Source organism: Strix uralensis, chromosome 18 (genome assembly GCF_047716275.1).
Source record: "Strix uralensis isolate ZFMK-TIS-50842 chromosome 18, bStrUra1, whole genome shotgun sequence".
Lineage (NCBI taxonomy): Eukaryota > Metazoa > Chordata > Aves > Strigiformes > Strigidae > Strix > Strix uralensis.
In genome coordinates this window covers 1,352,672-1,369,395 of record NC_133989.1, presented here as the reverse complement: position 1 = coordinate 1,369,395, position 16,724 = coordinate 1,352,672, and the positions used below count along the sequence as shown (strand labels likewise).

Genomic DNA, 16,724 nt, shown 5'->3' with positions numbered 1-16,724 from the left:
AGCGAGGCGTTGGAGCCAGGCAGCACCCCGGAGCCTCGCCCTCCCTGGGAGCATCTTGGGATGGGTTTTGGGAGAGCAGCGCCCCGCGGGAGAGCTCCCCCAGCACCCGGCTCAGCACCTCTGCTGCTGTCCTGGGGACACAGGGACGGGGAAAGGTGTTTGGAAACAGAGGGGCAGGTGGGTGTTGGCAATGGCTCTGCCCTCACCTCCCACAGAGGCTCGGGGCTGGGCTCCCCCTGACCGAGCCATTTCGAGGACCTTCTGGGAGATAAATGCAGCCACCAACGTGCCAAAAATGTGCTCAGAGGCAAAGTCCTCCCTGGAAGTGCTGCGTGGAGGTGGCTGCGGGTGCCAGCAGTGCCCACGGAGCAGCGAGGCTGGGGCTTGGGCAGCCCCAGGCAAAGACACCCCCAGAGCCAAGAGCCCCCTCGTCTTGTTGGGTGCTAATTCCTGACATTTAATTACAGCCCCTTGCTCCGCCAAGGCTGCGCCCAGCTTTGCAGTGGGGGAATCGCCCCTGAGCCACGTGCCCTGAGCCGGGGGCAAACCACTGCCTGCTCCTGCCTCAGTTTCCCCAGCTGTGGGCTCCGCAGAGTGGCTCTGCCAGGCAGTGGCAGCTTCCCGAGGGACTCGGGGACACGATGGGGACACGCTCGCTGGGCCCAGTGTCCCCTCGCTCCCCGCTGCCCGCGGGCGGAGGGATGGATGCTGCCCACACCCTAGCTCTCCCCGCAGGCAGCAGCTCGGGGCTGGGAGCTGGGAAGGTGACAGATGGGGACATGCCGGGCGCGAGGCCTTTGTCTGCGGCACACGGCGACAGGGACCCGCAGATGGCGGCTGCCGGCGGGGCCGGGGCCGCAGCCTGTGGCCAGGCGAGCGCCGGGCCCTGGGGATCCAGCCCTTTTGTTGGGGTCTCACCTCCGGCAGCAGCCCCTTCCCGGCCACCCCCCCGCCAGCCTTTCAACTTTCAACTTGACCTGCTCCTTTCTCATGGAAATGAGATGCAAATGAAGCCGGGGGGCTGAGACCTACCAGAGGGTCCCCACACCCAAGTCTGGGGGGGTCATACCCACTCGCCCGGGGCAAATGGTGGTCACTGGGTTGACAGGGGACCCCCCTGTCCCCTGTCCCCCAGTGATGGAGCAGCACCCTGCGCAGGGAGACCAGCCCCACTGCTCTCAGCTGAAAGCAGATATTAGGGGGTGGCTCTTGCCGCGGGGGTGTCTGGGTGGTTGGTGGGAGGGCATGGGGGGGATCCGCAGCATGGGAGAAGGGGGGGTCCCTTCTGGAGATCAGCCCAAGGAGCCCCACTGCACCCCCTGCCCTGTGCTAGCTGCACTGGAGGGGGGTCCCCATTCCTGGCTGGGGTGGGGAGGGGGCTTCCCGGCCGGCCTGTCACCGGGGCCCACCAAAGTCCCGCGGCCGGGGACCGCTCGGCTACCAAATGTTGCCATCTGCCTCAGGGGCCTTCGCTCGCATCTGCCGGGGGTGCGGAGGGGCGAGGGGCTGGGGGGTGGTGTTATGGGGCTGGGGGCTCAGCTGCAACGCAGGGAGGGGGGTGCTGGAGGGACCGCAGCCATCTCACGCCGCGCAGGCAGGGCAGGCAGCACGTGTCAGGCAGATTGGGGCGAGGAGCGTGAAGCGGCGGGGTGGGGGTCCCGCACCCAGCACCCCCTCGGCTCCCCTGCCCCTGCCCGGCATCACCACCCTCAGGAAGGGTCCCGTCGACGGCCACCCCGCTCCTTCCTGCTGTGTAATTAAACACAGGACAATCACCGGCCCTTCCCCGTCCCCTCCTTGTCCCTGTCCCCATCCCCATGGATGTGGGGGGACCTCAGCTGTCCCAGGGCCACCCCACGCCGGGTTTCTCCCATCTTGGACCTGCTCCCCCTCCTCCCAGCTCCCCCTGGGCACCTGTACTGGTTTTGGCTGGGATAGAGTTAATTTTCTCCATAGGAGCTGGTATGTGGCCGGTTTGGATTTGTGCTGAGAACAGCGCTGATAACCCAGGGATGGTTTAGTTATCACCGAGCAGCGCTCACGCAGCGTCAAGGCCCTTTCTGCTCCTCACACCACCCCGTCAGCGGGCGGGCTGGGGGGGCACGAGGAGCTGGGAGGGGACACGACGGGGACCCCGCTGCCTGAGGGATAACCCCCGCATAGGATGTCCTGTCAGCAATACAAGCTGGGGACAAAGAAGGACAGGGGGGGACATTCGGGGTGATGGCGTTTGCCTTCCCGAGCCCCCACTACGCCCGGCTGTCCGGGGCTGAGCCACGAGCAATGCGGAAGAAATGCTGGATTTGGCTCTGCTCCCGCACGCAGCTTTTGCTTTCCTTATCAAACCGTCTTTATCTCAACCTACCAGTTTTCTCCCTTTTACCCTCCCCATTCTTTCCTCCATGGGGGGGGTGTGAGTGAGCAGCTGGGGGGGTTGGTGCTGAGCTGCCTGCTGGGGTTAAACCATGGCAACACCTCAAACCATGTCCCCCCCGCAGGCACCCAGTTGTGCCAGCACTGTCCCTGTGGCCCCAGGGGCACGGGGACACCCTTGTCCCCACTGCAGCCCCATGGTTGGGGCAAGGACAGGGCCAGGAGCAGGGCAGGGTGTAGGGTCTGGCTGCAGCCCCCCAGAGGGACAGGCAGAGGCAGGCAGGTAGGGCAGGCAGGCCACCGGAGTAGGCAGCCCCAGGTTTTGCAGGGTTTTGCAGGGTTTTGCAGGGCTGCAGCCCGCTCTCCCAGCGACACCCGGTGGGTGCTGGGGGAAGAGCCGGTGTGAGGCATCCTGGGGCGGTGGGTGCTGCGATGAGATGGGATGGGATGCAGGGGGGGGGTTGTGCTGCTGGGAGTGACCTGGCCTCTGTCTCCTCACCCATGTCACCTCCCGGATCACCAAGCTCACAGCTTGGCTGATCGCCTCGTCCCATCTCGCTGGACGTGGGGTCAGAGCTGCCCGGTCCCGCAATGCACCCGAGGTGGGACAGCCACCACACTCAGGGGTCTCCGAGGGTCCCATCCCTGCCCGTGACCCTGCAGAGATCCCCGGTGGGGACAGGCACCATCACTGGGTGACATTTTCACCTGCAGGAAGCAGCCTGAAATAGGTGGGGGACAGTACAGCCGGGGACAAGTGCAAAGTTCAGGACACCACCAAGAATAATCACCGGCATCCAGCCAAGCTGGGGTGCGTCGGGCCAGCGGCAACGCTGCGGGGAACACTGTGTGCCACGGCCGGGCAGGCAGCAGGCATGGGGCTGTCGCTGGAGGTATGTGGGGACGGACAGCAGCAGTGGCCCCCTGGGCTGGCAGGGAGAGGGCAGGAGGGGACCGGGAGCAGGTGGTGGCACAGTTGGACTTTGGCCACCGGGACGGAGTTTGGAGCTGAAAGGTCCCGGCTGGCCCCCGGGGTTGGGCTGAGCGGGATGAGGGGGGCTCAGTGGTGGGGAGAGGGGAGCGGGACCCCGTGGCTGGCCCCATGCCTGCCCGGGGGTGGGGGCTGCACTGGAGAAAACTGGGGACCCACTGGGAGGGGAGGCAGGAGTGGGGGGGGTCTGAGCCCCTGCCCCCTCCGGCCATGCCCCTGTGCCCTGCCCTGGCCCATGGGCACTCGTCCCTCAGGCCACGAGGGTCCCCTCAGGAGCAGGGCCCCCCCTTATCCCTCCAGGATCTACAGTGCTTTTCCTGACGCTTTCTTACCGCTTTTATCCCATCACCCGCTGTGCTGGCAGCCGACCAACCCCGCAGCTTCTCTGTCCCCCCAGGACCTGCTGGGACCCCCCCACCCAGGACAAGCACCCTGAAATGCAGCTTCGGACCCCGCTGCCGAGCACGTGGCAGGAGGGCACAGGGTCCCCCCCGGCCACCCCCCGACCCTGGGACTCTGCCAGCTGGGACCAGGACGAGGAACAGAGCGGAGCCAGGCCGTCACCCGTCTGCATCCGGAGGTGGTGACGCGCTCGCCTCACGTCACTGCCCCGGCAGCTCGGACTCGCTCCCGCCCGCGTGTTGCTGCCTGTTCCCCAAAGCGCAGTGAGTTCCCCCTTGGGAGATTGCCGAGGGACCGGTCAAACCGGGAGCCCGTTTCCGTCCTGGCTCCCGCTCCGTCCCAGCGTCCCCCGCTGCCTCCCCGCGCGGCCGGAGCCATGGGTGGGTTGTTACACCCGCCACGCTCAGCCCCGGGAGACCTGAGTTTCCTCCGGCGGGCTCAGCGCCGCGGCAGAGAGCTGGAGTCGGCTCGGCACGGGCACACGGGGGACATGGGCCGTGGGGGTCCCTCTTCCCGGGAGTGGGATGGGAAAGGTGCCCAGCGCGGGCAGAGGATGTGGCTGGATCCTGCCTGACTCAGCTCGTTGTTACAAGCCGAGGCTGGTTTGCAGGTGGGGCTGCCAGGGCCCATCTCCCTGCGGCTGCCAGAGCCTGTCGGCACCGCAGGGGACCTGGCCGGGGGGAGACGGGCGCTGCTTTGCCCAGCCCTGCAGATGCAGTGGGAGGTACGAGCCTCCATTCCCAGCTGAGCTGCTGCCCAGGCCTCTCGGCACCCAGGTGAGAGCCATCTTCACCCCGTGCCAGGCTGTGCCGTGCTGCACCGCGAGCCAGGGCAGGTTTGATGCCCCGTCGGGTGCCATCTCAGCTCCGTGCCCGGTGCTGCCAAGCCCCAGACTTCCCGGACAGGGCCCGGGCAGAGCTGAGCAGGTCCCACACCCGGTGCAGGAGGGCAAAGTGTGATGACACTGGTGGGGGGGGTCCCCAAGGCTGGCAGGAGGGCAAAGTGTCATCACCCCACAGGGAGCGGTGGGGTCCCCAGGGCTGGCAGGGGGCAAAGTGTCATCTGTCATCACCCTGTAGGAAGCGGGCGATTTCCCAGGGCTGGCAGGGGGCAAAGGGGAGCCGGGTGGGGCAGTGGGGCAGCCGTGCTGCTCTGGGAGTCCCACACTCCCATAGCGTGTGGGAGAGGAGCTGCTCTGCCTGTCTGCCTGCCCGCCTGCCTGCCTGCAGGAGGGGGAACACAGGCAGCGGTTGTGAGAGAAGAGGGTCAGGGTCCAGGGGGGGTCAGATCTCACCCCTCCACTGATTAAAGCCTCTCCCCGCAGCACAGCAGCGTCGCCCCCAGGGCTGGGCACCCAGCCCTGAGCCATGGCACTGCTCACCCACCTCCTCGCCTGCGTCTTCGGCATGGGCTCCTGGGTGGCCATCAACGGGCTGTGGGTCGAGCTGCCGCTGCTGGTGACGGTGCTGCCCGAGCAGTGGGACCTGCCCTCCTACATCACCATCGTCATCCAGATGGCCAACGTGGGGCCACTCTTCGTCACCCTCATGCACCGCTTTCGGCCCGGCTTGCTGAAGGAGGTGACTGTTATCTACTTGGTGGTGTCCGTGGGTGTCGTGGCCTGCTTGCTCCTGGCCTTCCTTTGGAACTACACGTCCCCCATCGCCGGGAGACCCCACAGCACTGCCTTCCTCGTCCTCACCTTCTTCCTGTCTCTGGTGGACTGCACCTCCTCCGTCACCTTCCTGCCCTTCATGATGCAACTGCAGCCCCAGTACCTGACCACCTTCTTCATCGGCGAAGGGCTCAGCGGGCTGATCCCTGCTCTCATCGCCCTGGGCCAGGGCGCTGGCATCTCCACCTGTGCCAACGTCACCCAGGTGGTCAACGTCACCACCGGGAATGAGACCGTGGAGAGCACCATCTTCCAGCTGGAGACCCGCTACCTCCCAGCCAACTTCTCCACTTTCTTCTTCTTCCTCCTCATGACTGGAATGATGCTGGCCTGCTTGCTGGCCTTCTTCTTCCTCGCCAGGCAGCCCAAGATGTGGGAGCTCTCCCAGCAGCAGCTGTTCCCCAGCAACATCATGCTGAGCTCATTTGACCAGATCTCCGACGATGGAGCTGGCTCGCAGATGAGCAGAGGCTGCCCATGCCCAAAGGATGCCAAGCAGCCCGGGGACAACCTGACAGAGAAGGTCTCCTACCCCCTGGCCAAGCTCACCCTCATCTACCTCCTCATCGGTTGGGTGAGCGCTCTGACAAATGGGGTGCTGCCATCCGTGCAGTCCTACTCCTGCCTGCCTTACGGCAACACCGCCTACCACCTCGCCACCACGCTCAGCTCCATGGCCAACCCCCTCGCCTGCGTCGTGGCCATGGTCCTGCCTGGAAGGTGGGTAGCAGGGTGTGTGCCCCGGGTGGGGGAGCTTCTGCCCCAAAAACGGCCCCCTCTTTGCAATAGGGAGGGGGGACAAGGCACCGGGTGGGAGAGACACCCCGGGAAATGAGGATGGAGCCAGCACGAAGCCAGTCAGCCTGTGCCGTGGGTCTGTGCCCCTCACCAGGGACGGGCTGGAAGTGTTCCCAGTGTCACCCACATGTCCCCTGCAGGTCCCTGGCCCTGATGGGCACCCTCACCGTGGTGGGGACGGGCTTTGGTGCCTACAACATGGCCATCGCGGTGATGAGTCCCTGCCCGCTTCTCCAGCAGTCCCAGTGGGGCGATGCCACCATTGTAAGTCACAGGGTCCCTCTCACCTGGGGAGGTTTCTGGGGCCACCCCTGGCTCTGGCCTCGCTATGATGTCCCCCATTCCCACAGTGGGGACCCCTCCCCCTCCCCGGCCCTTCTGACTTCTCTCCCCCCCCCCTCCCCTGCGCTGCCAGGTCCTCTCCTGGGTGCTCTTCATCGGGACACTCTCCTACGTGAAGGTGATGGCCGGGGTGATCCTGCGGAGCTGCAGCCACAGCGCGCTGGTGTGGTACGGGGCGCTGGAGCAGCTGGGCTCCCTCCTCGGGGCCCTGCTCATGTTCCCCCTCGTCAACGTCTACGGCTTCTTCCAATCCGCCGACTACTGCAGCCTGCAGTGCCCAGCGTGAGCGGGGCGGGCACCCTCGGACAGCCCCTCCCTTGCCAGCATGCACCCCCAAAACCAGCGAGGGCCGGGAAGCAGCGCTGAGACCGGGGCAGCTGCGGACACATCTCCCCAGCAGGAGCAGCTCCATGGTTTTGTCCCCAGCCCGGGGTTTTGTCCCCATCCCTGTCACGTTGGAAGCAATAGAAGGTGTTTGCTCAGCCCTCAGCCTCCCTGCTGCCCGCGCCCCCCCCATGCCGGCAGGCAGGACTGCCTGTACCAGTGCCCCCCCACCTCCTGGGTACCCCTCAGCTGGGGTCACATCCCATCCCTTCCCCTCGGGGGTCTGGAGCTGTTTGGCATCGTGCCCCAAAGCCCCCCCAGGGACCCCGCGGGTGGGCACGGCCCCAGCTGCGTCCGGCGGCACTGCTGACGTTGTCAGCCCCGCACAGTGGTGGCAGAGACCCCCCCCGTGATGGGGGCTTTGCAGCCAGCTGCGGGGAGCAGGGACAAAGGAGCTCGGGCAGGGCTGTGCCGGAGGGACCATGGGGGGCGGGGGCACGGGGCAGGGGGGCTTTCACAATAGCAGCTGGGGAAACTGAGGCACGGTGGGACTGGGGGGACACACCCAGCATTTGCCATCCTCTGCTGTGGCTCCGTCCAGGCTTTCTGCTCCCTCCCTGCAGCCCGCTGCCCCCCTGCACCTCACCTCAGCGCCACTGCCCCCTGAGATGGGCAGCACTGGGGGTGCAGAGCCAGAGGGGGGGCCACACCACAGCCCCAGGCCATTCTGGGGAGGGGAGGGGGGGTGGCATGGGACCGGTGCCAGGGCTGTGCCACCTGGTACCCAACCGCACCCCGGCCATGCCAGCCAGGGTGGGGGCCGGGTGGGCACCAGGGCCCGGCAGGGACGGGGGGGTCGGGGGGCAGCGGCAGCCCCCACACCCCGCACGCGCCTGCGCCCCTTCTGCGGGGCACGAGGCAGCCGGGCCTTTGTCCCCGGCCCTTTGTCTGGCAATCTGCTCCCCGAGCCGGCGGCAGCGCCAGACCCGCGCCTGTCGTGCCTCAAAGCCACGGATTGGAGCCACGATGGGGCTCCGGCTGCGGCCCGGCCGCCTGCGGGAAGGACGCGGCTGGAATAACTAATAGCCAGTAGCCCCCCGAGCTGGCCACGCTGGCGGGGGTCCCACGGCCCAGGCAGCAGAGAAGGCAGGAGCGAGGGCAGCGGGCTCTGCCCTCCCAGCACCACCAGGCATCGCCCCCCCACCCACCCCCAGCTGACCCCACACCAGCACATGGCCAGGATCGGGCCCTGTGGGGGACAAGGGGCAGGAGGGGGGGAGCTGAGGAGATGTGGGGGGCACCGCAGGGTGGTTTGTCTCATCCCAAGAGCAGGATGAGTCCCGTGGCCCTCGGTGGGGAGCTGAAGCGGGGACCCCACGAGGATGCTCCTGCCCTTGGGAGCCCCCAAAGACCCTCGCCCACCGGACCCCCGCGGCCCCCTCCCTCTTGCCGGGGAAACAATCGCCTCCGATGGGAATTATTTCCATACAGCTGCTCAGGAAGGCACAAACCCGGGCGCAGCGGCGGAGGAGAAAGGCTGAGCCTTTCTTCTGGCGCTCCCCTCCCTCCCCAGTGCGGTGGGGGCAGGTTTGGGGGGGCCCAGCCGCTGCAGTCAGCAATATTAGCACAGCGCGGCAGGACTGATTGCAGGTTATTAACATACATTATCTCAGTCCCCTGCCTCTGAAAGGAGCCGGGTTCCTATCCCCCTCTCCCAGCCCTCCCTCCCCCTGTCTTTTACACTTAATTACCTCCCTTATTACACCGCAGCCTGGAGAGAGACAAAATCCCAGGGCAGTGGGCAGGCAGGCAGGCGGGCGGGCAGGCAGGCGGGCGGGCAGGCAGGCAGGCAGGCAGGCGGGCAGGCAGGCAGGCAGGCCCAACTAGGGCGTAAGTAATCGCCCGTTCTGCAAACGTGCCTTCAAGGAGAGAAACGGCACACGCACGGATAAATAAATCAGGGAGCAGAGGCCGGGAGCCCAGGGCGAGGAGGGGGGGGGACGCCAGGAGCAGCCCAGCAGACAACGTTCCCCCCAGGGCTGCAGCCCTGTGGGAGAGGTGACCTTGAACTTGGCAGAGCCCTGACGTCAGGGCAGCGCTGCGGGGCCAGATGGGCCTCGTGTTGCTGCCTGCGAGCCCCGGCCGAGCGCTGAGGGAGGGGGGATGCGAGGCGAGACCCCCAACCCGTGTCGGGGAGCAGCCCCGGGGACCCCCCCAGCCCCAGGAGGAGGCCTGGTGGGGGGGGCGTGTGGAGTGCCCTGGGATGGGGGGGATGGGGGATGCTGGGGGATGCTGGGGGATGTGGGATACTATGGGATGGGGCATCCTGTGGGATGTGGGATGCTGTGGCACATGGGGTGTGGGATGATATGGGATGTGGGAACCTGTAGGATGTGGGATGCTGTGGGCTGTGGGATACTCAGGGCTGTGGGATGTTGTGGGCTGTGGGATGCTGTGGGCTGTGGGATACTCAGGGCTGTGGGATGCTGTGGGCTGTGGGATGCTGTGGGCTGTGGGATGCTGTGGACTGCCCTGGGCTATGTGGGGCCAGACAAAGCAGTGAGCGGGGTCACACTGGCCCAATGTGCTGCCGGAGTGGCCCCAGCCCTGGCTCCAGGCATGACTGAAGGAGCAGCCGTGGCTCTGAGTAGCCCAGGCCCAGGGTGCTGGCCATGGTGGTGCCACTTTTGGCCCTCAAGCCTGATGCCACATGCCCGGCCAAAGGGGCTGGTGGCCAGGGGTGCTCAGGGCCACCCTGCGCCGGCCGTGCCAGCGCTCTGCCTGCGGTGACAGATGATGTCCTTAGTTAAGTGCTGCGAGGCTGCCGGCACAGCACAGGGCTCGGGGAGAGCAGGGCCCGCTGCCAGCCAGGTCTCGGTGTCACCCGCCGGCCCCTGGCCAGCATGGCCACAGGGAGAGCCAGCCCCAGGGCCACCGACTGCCTGCAGGACCGGGGCCTCATCCTGCTCCGGGGAGGGCGGCGGCGGAGCGCGGGCGAGGGGAGGCGGGGGAGTGGGGGCTCTGGCAGGGAACAATGCACCGCCACGAGCCCGGCTATTGTTGTGGGCTGCGAAGGTCACGGCGCTTCCCCGGGGACAGGGATGGGGATGGGGACACGGGAAAGGGAGAGAAGGTGGGAAAAGGGACAGGGAAGAGGAATGGGGAGGGGAAAAGGGCCAGTGGGCAGGGGTGGGGACAGGACAGAGGTGGGACAGGGATGAGGGCACAGAAGAGGGAACGGGGATGGGGACAGAGGACAAGGGCCAGGGGAGGGGATGAGGAAAAGGGAAAGGGGTTGGTGGAAAGGGACAGGGGACAGAGATGAGGACAGGGATGGGGACAGGGAACAGGGATTGGAACAGGGAGCAAGGACAGGGACAGGAGAAAGGGGCAAGAAACAGGGACAGGGTACAAGGATGGAGACAAGGGACAGGGACAGGGATGGGGGCAGAAGCAGGGACAGAGATGGGGACCCCCGCCCTACAGCCCCGTCCCTCGCAGGCCCTGGGGGCTGGCGGCAGGGAGACAAAGGCGGTGGGAGGCAGCAGTGTGTCCCACCCCCACCCCCCACCCCCCCGTCCCCGCGTGTCCCCATTGTCCGTGGCCAGGGGGGGTGGGGGGGGCAGAACCCGGGGGAGGGACGGGGGGACCCCACACTGCCGTGATGCCCGGGGTGCCCCACGCTGCCGGCGCCTCGAGGGGGGCTCCGGGAGTGGGGGGGGTGGGGGGGCTCCGGGCGCGGCCGGGTGGAGCGGCCCCCTCCCCCCCCCTTGGCCGCCTGCCTTCCTCCCTCCTCCTCCTCCTCCTCCTCCTCCTCCTCCTCCTCCTCCTCCTCCTCCTCTTCCCCTCCTCCTCCTCCACCTCCTCCTCCTCCTCCTCCTCGCCGCCCTGCTGCCTGCCTGCCTGCCTGCCTGTCTCCCTGCCTGCCTGCCCGCTCCTCGCCGCCCGCACAGCCGGGGCCGGAGCTCCGGGCGCAGCCGGGGCCGGGCCGGGGGGGGGCCGGGGCGGGGGCGGGGGCGGGGGCCGGGGCCGGTACCGGAGCTGTCCAGCGCTGAGGGCGCCGGCCCGGCCCCGCCATGCCCCGCTCCTTCCTGGTGAAGAAGCTGAAGGCGGAGGTTTTCCCGGCCACCGGGGCCCCCGCGCCCCCCTACGCCCCCCTGGAGCCCCCCTACGCGCTGCCCGGCCCCGCCGCTGGCGATGGTGAGTGCGGGGATGGGGGCTCCGGGGGGTGTCCCCCCCCCGCTATTGTGTGTGAGTCCGGTGGGGCACCGGGGGAGCCCGGGGACGGGGCGGGGGGGACGCGGGGCAGGACGGGGTGGGGGTCCCCGGCGTTGTGTCCCGCAGCCGGGCGTCGTGAGGGGGGTGCAGAGGGGCGGAGGGGGGATGGGGGGGGGGGGGGGATGTCATCCCTCCTTGCCTTGTCCCCCCTCTGCGGGGCGACCGGCTCCTCCTGAAGTTGGTCCTTGGGGAAACATCCCCTGGGTGACAGCGGCAGCCCCCCCGTGGGCAGCCCACGCTGTCCCGGCCGGCCCCGCTGCCCCCCACGCCCGTGGCCGGTTCCTTCCCCCGACAAGTTTTTTTTTTGGAGGGGAGGGGGTCACAAAGCAGCCCGCTGCGGGCGGGGGGGGGGCGGCGGGGGGGAGCGGGAGCCTCGCCGTGCCTGCGGGTTTCATTGTTCGCAGCGGTGCCCCCAGCCCCCCCCTCCACCCCATTCCCGGGAGCGCGGGGGGGGCTGTCGCCTCCCCGGGACACTGGGAGCAGGCGGGGGAGATGCGGGGGGCAGCCCCCTCCCCACAATGCTGGGAGGGGTGTGAAGAGCTGGGCTGGGGGACTGGGGGAGCCCCATCCTTGCAGGGGACACTGGGATGGACTCTGGGAGTCACCCGGGCTGGGCAGAGACCCCCGACGGGGCGGCCCAGGGACCTGCCCTGGAAAAGGGGGGCCGGGGGGGTTGGGGGCATCTGTCCCGAGCCGTGGGCTACTCGGGGACCGGGAGGCTGAGCCGGGTGCGGGAATGGGACCGATCCAGCCACGCATAAACCAATGTTGCCTGACCGCTGTGTCGCTTGTCCCCCCGTCTCGCGGCTCCCCAGCGTTTGGTGGGTTTTCTCTGCTGCGGGCAGGGGTGCGAGGCCTGTCTGGCCCCGGGGGGGTTCTCTTCTCCCCCCCCCTCCATCATTGGGAGCCAAGAGCTGGTGGGGGAGGGATGTGCTGCAGCTGGGCAGAAGCTGCCGACGCTGCTCTCCTGGAAATAACCTTGCTGCATGCTCGGAGGCAGCGTGAGAAATTGCTGAGCAGAGCGCTTTCTGCACAGCCCGCGCGACCGCGTTGTCAGCACGGCGCGGGGGGACGGGGGGGCCCAGCTCTGTCCCCGCCATGCAGCCCCCCCACCTCCTCACCGCAGGCACCCCCAGCCTCCACGGGACAACGGCAGCAGCTGCTCGCCCTGGGCAGGGGGTCCCATGGGTGGGGTGGGGTGGGGGGGCCTGGATTTAGAGGATGCTCGGCCGCAGGTGGGGTGGGGTGTCCATGCACGGGTGAGCCTGGCCGTGCCCCGGGCCCCCAACAGCCCCCGCTGTCACTGACAGCAGCTGGCAAGGGCCTGTGTGCGCAGGGCAGGAGACCACTGGGACCAGTTTGGGGGCCCCGGGGTGGCAGCGTGTCCCCCAGTGTCGCTGGCCCGGCAGGGAGGGCTGCGCTGTTCCTCCCGCGGTGACCTTGGTGTGCCAGCACGGAGGGATGGGGGTGCCCACGCAGCACCCACGCTGCCACGGGTCAGGAGTCCCCAACCCAGAGCCAGGCCGTGAGCCCCCCTGCACCAATGTCACACGGGGGTGACACTACTGGAGTGGCACCCGAACCCCTCTTCACGCATGGGGGGCTGGGGGTCCCTCTCCTTGGCGGGAGCTGCTGGGCCTCTGGGTGCTGCCCCATCCCTGGGGAATAGCCCCCCTGTGGGGGGCCGGGGGGGATGCGGGGGGGCATTTCCCAGCTTCTTTGCTGGTGAAGGGAAATCTGGGACAGCCTCTTCCCCCTCGCCCCGTCTGCCCCCCGGTTTCCAGAGGCGAGGAGGTGGACTGAGCAGAGCTCATTACCGGTGAACAATGAGGCTCTCGGCACTGACAGCTGCCTGGCGGCTAATGGCCCCCGGGGGGGCGGGGGGGGGCTGCAGCCGGGGCAGCGGGGCGGCACCCGGGCAGGCGCAGCTGGACGTCCCGCAGCCCCCATCCCCGGCTTCCACCCAGGGCAGCCCCATGGGATGGGACCCATCCTGGGCACACTCGGCCCCTGCACAACTCCAGTGCCCGGGGGCAGCCCCACGGGGACAGGGACCCCAGTTCTGCCCCCTCAATGGGCATTTTTACCTTTCCCCCATCCCTGGTGGGGCTGCCCCGGAGGTGACCCCTCTGTGTCGTCCCCGCAGGGTACCTCCAGCACTGCCTGGCACCCGCCGGCTACGACACCGACAAGAAGCAGGGTCTGCCACCGCCGCCGCCGGACCCGGCCTATGCCCCCGGCCACGAGGAGTACAGCGACCCCGAGAGCCCCCAGTCCAGCTTCTCCGCCCGCTACTTCAACGGGGAGGCGGCGGTGACGGACAGCTACTCCATGGACGCCTTCTTCATCACGGACGGGCGGTCGCGTCGGCGCAGCGAGAGCCAGCGCCGCGGCAGCCACCGTCACTCCTGCCCCGAGTGTGGCAAGACCTACGCCACCTCCTCCAACCTCAGCCGGCACAAGCAGACCCACCGCAGCCTGGACAGCAAGATGGCGAGGAAATGCCCCACCTGCGGCAAGGCTTACGTCTCCATGCCCGCCCTGGCCATGCACGTCCTCACCCACAACCTCAAGCACAAGTGCGACGTGTGTGGCAAAGCCTTCAGCCGGCCGTGGCTGCTGCAGGGCCACATGCGCTCGCACACCGGGGAGAAGCCCTTCGGCTGCTCCCACTGCGGCAAAGCCTTCGCCGACCGCTCCAACCTGCGCGCCCACATGCAGACCCACTCCGCCTTCAAGCACTACAAGTGCAAGCAGTGCGAGAAGACCTTCGCCCTCAAGTCGTACCTCAACAAGCACTACGAGTCCGCCTGCTTCAAGGGCTCCGAACACAGCTGTGCAATAGGGAACTAGCCCCCCCCCCCAGCCCCCTGGGGTGCATCCTCATCCCCATTCCCAGCCCCAGCCCCATCCTCATCCCCGTTCCCATCCCCATTCCTACCCCCAGCCCCGTCCCGGTCCCCGTCCCCACGCCAGCGCTCCTGCAGCTGCAGCCGGCCGGTTTTGTGGCTGCGCCGTGGCTGGAGGACGCTTCCCCGCACACTCGGTCCCCACCTGGGACGAGGGTCCCCAGAGCTCCCTGGGAAGGGCCAGCTCCAGCCGGGCCCACAGAGGGACCCGGCTCCTCGCCCGTGGGTCCCCGAGCCCCCCCCGCAGCCAGGCAGGTCTCTCTGCGGGGGACTCGCTTGGGGACCTCTTCCAGACCCAGGAGAGACTTTCCTCCCCCAGCTCGTGACTTTCACCTCTATTTATTTATTTATTACTATTATTTATTTAGAGCTGCTGCTTCTCCTCCTGGGGGATCCCAGGGGAGAAAAGACACTTTTCTGCTCCCCCCAGGAGCAAAACCTCACCTTGACCCTAACACTGATGGGACCACGGGCTGGTGCTACTGACGGACAGTGCGGCTGATGGGAGGGCAGGGGTGTCAGTCCCCTGCGGAGGCTGGGGTCCCTGCAGCCCACTGCCCGGGCCCTGGGGGCACCCTGATGCCCCCCCCGCCCGGCACAGTCCCATGGGACACGGCCCCATGGCACGGTGCTCACTGCAGCTCCGCAGCCCCGGAGTCAGGGGAAGAGCGAGGGGCTCCCGGCAGAGACCCGCGGGACGTGGCCCCTGCCAGCTCCTGGGTTGACCAGGCACAACTGGCCCCCACCACGGTGATGGGCTGGGGAACAGCCACCCCCCGGGCAGGTGCAGCCCCCCTCACCGTGCAAATGGCCAGGCTGGCAACTGGGCTGGAGCCCTGGGGCAGCACCTGAACCCCCAACCGCCCCCCCACATACTCCCAGCCTCTGCCCGGAGCCCTCCCCGGCCAGCTGCCGGCCCCCTCACCATCGCCCCCCGCTCAGGAGGAGGGGATCAGTGTAGCCGTAAAGTTTGGGTGAGTCTATTTAAATGTTCTTATTTATATTATTTATAACTTATGCTTTTCACTATTTATTTGCCAAGACTGGCAGGGCCGTGCCAGCGCTGGCTTGCAGGAGGTGGCAGAGCCGCAGCAGAGCCGCCATGCCCAGGACGCAGCCGCGGTGACACGGACGGGGACAGGACCCCGCGAGCGGACCGTGCGGCGGGCACAGGGGCAGGAGGGCACGAGCTGGCCCAGCAGCCCGGGCTCCGTGCCCTGCAAGCCTCCCCCAAAGGCAAAGCCCTTCTCCTTCGTCTTCCTCGCTGCCGCCGGCTCCTGCTCTGCTCCCTGCCCCGCGCCAGCCCGGCGGGGACAAACCAGCCATTCTATGCAACCTCCCGGCGGAGCATCCCCGCGCCGGCGCCAGAGCGAGCGCCGTGCATGCAGCATCCCGGAGCGGGGCCCGACCCGCGCCTCCGCTTCCTACCTCGGGCCGCGAGCTGCCACGGCCCCATCACCCCGTGCCAGTCCCCGACACCTTCAGGGTTCAGCCCGGCACCCCGTGGGGCCGCACTCGCGTACCCCCACACCGTCTTCCTGTGCCGTCTTCCTCCCTGCACCGTCTTCCTTCCACCGCGTCGCCGCGGCTCGCGGGCTCGACGCCTCTCGGGGACGTCCCTGTCACGGTCCTCGCTGCCGTGGCGCGGTGGCACCCGCACCCCCACGCAGGGGAAGAGCATCGCCCCGGCCACGCGGGCACCCCACCAGCCAGTACACGCGGCAGTTCAGGCTTCCCCGGCGACGCCGGCGCCTTTCCGCGGCAGCACCGCGTCCCTCGGCACAGAACGCCGCGCCTCTGCCCCTGTCTATACTGTAAATAGCAGATACTACAGCAATAATTTTCCGTGCATGATATAGATTTTTTTCTGCCAGGTTTTGTACTCGCCAGCCCCCAGTAAGACAAGTCTACTGAGAACCGGCCGCCCGCAGTATTACTTGTAACGCGATTCAGGGATATAAAAGGGATTTCTGCCACTAACCGTGTGTGTCTCGGGGCATTTGTCCAGGGGGTGGCAGGCCAGCTGCCCGCCTGCCTGTCTCGTGGTGCCCTCGCAACCACGGGCAGCCCCAGGGCGGGAGCATCGCAGAGAAAACATCTGCCCCAAAGCCAAGGGGTGGAGATGCCCCGGCTGATGCACCCGGAGCCTCTGGCGCTGCCCACTTTGCCCCGGCAGCACCCAGACACCCCCCTGGTGTGGGTCTGCCATGGCACCCTGCTTGCCGAAGTGCCGGGGGGGGGGCTGCGAGCAGCGGCGGAGCGTTGACCTGGAAGGAAAGCGGCGTGTGAAATCCCAGCAGCGGGGCGGAGAGGCCAGTGGGCAGCCTGGGGGGGCCCAGCGATGCTCACACACACCCAGCCTCACTCCCCGGGGCTCAGCCGCGCCGGACGGGAAGGATTCGGTGAGCAGATTTTATTTTGTTCGCACCCTCTCCTTCCTGCACAGGCAGAGGTCAGGGGCAGAGGGAACAACCTGGCAGAGCCCCCACTCCTGCCCCCACCCCTCTCGCTGCCCACCATCCCCACAGACGGGTGCCAAAGCAGGAGGGAAAATCATTTGCAGCCTCCAGCTCCTCAGCAAAGGCCCCGCTGAGCCCCGTGCTCCCGGTGACATCGGTGCTGCCCCGCAGGC

General features: G+C 67.9%; 2 protein-coding genes across 5 annotated transcripts; both read left to right on the top strand.

Moving 5' to 3' along the window:
- The first annotated feature begins 3,057 nt into the window (after nucleotides 1-3,057).
- On the top strand, nucleotides 3,058-7,063 carry SLC52A3 (solute carrier family 52 member 3). Of its 4 annotated transcripts, XM_074888456.1 has the most exons (5): nucleotides 3,058-3,266; nucleotides 3,729-4,029; nucleotides 5,091-6,161; nucleotides 6,380-6,503; nucleotides 6,655-7,063. In XM_074888456.1, exons 3-5 carry the CDS (start codon nucleotides 5,134-5,136, stop codon nucleotides 6,865-6,867), a joined length of 1,365 nt encoding a protein of 454 aa, XP_074744557.1. In that variant the 5' UTR covers nucleotides 3,058-3,266; nucleotides 3,729-4,029; nucleotides 5,091-5,133; the 3' UTR covers nucleotides 6,868-7,063. The 4 variants fall into 4 exon arrangements, with proteins under 4 accessions (XP_074744557.1, XP_074744560.1, XP_074744559.1 ...); XM_074888459.1 differs by lacking the exon at nucleotides 3,058-3,266 and having other exon boundaries at nucleotides 4,027-4,146; XM_074888458.1 differs by lacking the exons at nucleotides 3,058-3,266; nucleotides 3,729-4,029 and adding an exon at nucleotides 4,408-4,542.
- A 3,798-nt stretch (nucleotides 7,064-10,861) lies between these two features.
- On the top strand, nucleotides 10,862-16,072 carry SCRT2 (scratch family transcriptional repressor 2). The gene is made up of 2 exons (XM_074888453.1): nucleotides 10,862-11,105; nucleotides 13,330-16,072. Exons 1-2 carry the CDS (start codon nucleotides 10,982-10,984, stop codon nucleotides 14,034-14,036), a joined length of 831 nt encoding a protein of 276 aa, XP_074744554.1. The 5' UTR covers nucleotides 10,862-10,981; the 3' UTR covers nucleotides 14,037-16,072.
- The last annotated feature ends 652 nt before the right edge of the window (nucleotides 16,073-16,724 follow it).

Bases quoted from the DNA above. Each gene is read 5' to 3' on its own strand.
- SLC52A3 (XM_074888456.1), top strand. From the start codon at position 5,134: ATGGCACTGCTCACCCACCTCCTCGCCTGCGTCTTCGGCATGGGCTCC. The intron at 6,162-6,379 runs GTGGGTAGCAGG...TGTCCCCTGCAG, and splicing joins GCCATGGTCCTGCCTGGAAG to GTCCCTGGCCCTGATGGGCA. The intron at 6,504-6,654 runs GTAAGTCACAGG...CTGCGCTGCCAG, and splicing joins AGTGGGGCGATGCCACCATT to GTCCTCTCCTGGGTGCTCTT.
- SCRT2 (XM_074888453.1), top strand. From the start codon at position 10,982: ATGCCCCGCTCCTTCCTGGTGAAGAAGCTGAAGGCGGAGGTTTTCCCG. The intron at 11,106-13,329 runs GTGAGTGCGGGG...TCGTCCCCGCAG, and splicing joins CGGCCCCGCCGCTGGCGATG to GGTACCTCCAGCACTGCCTG.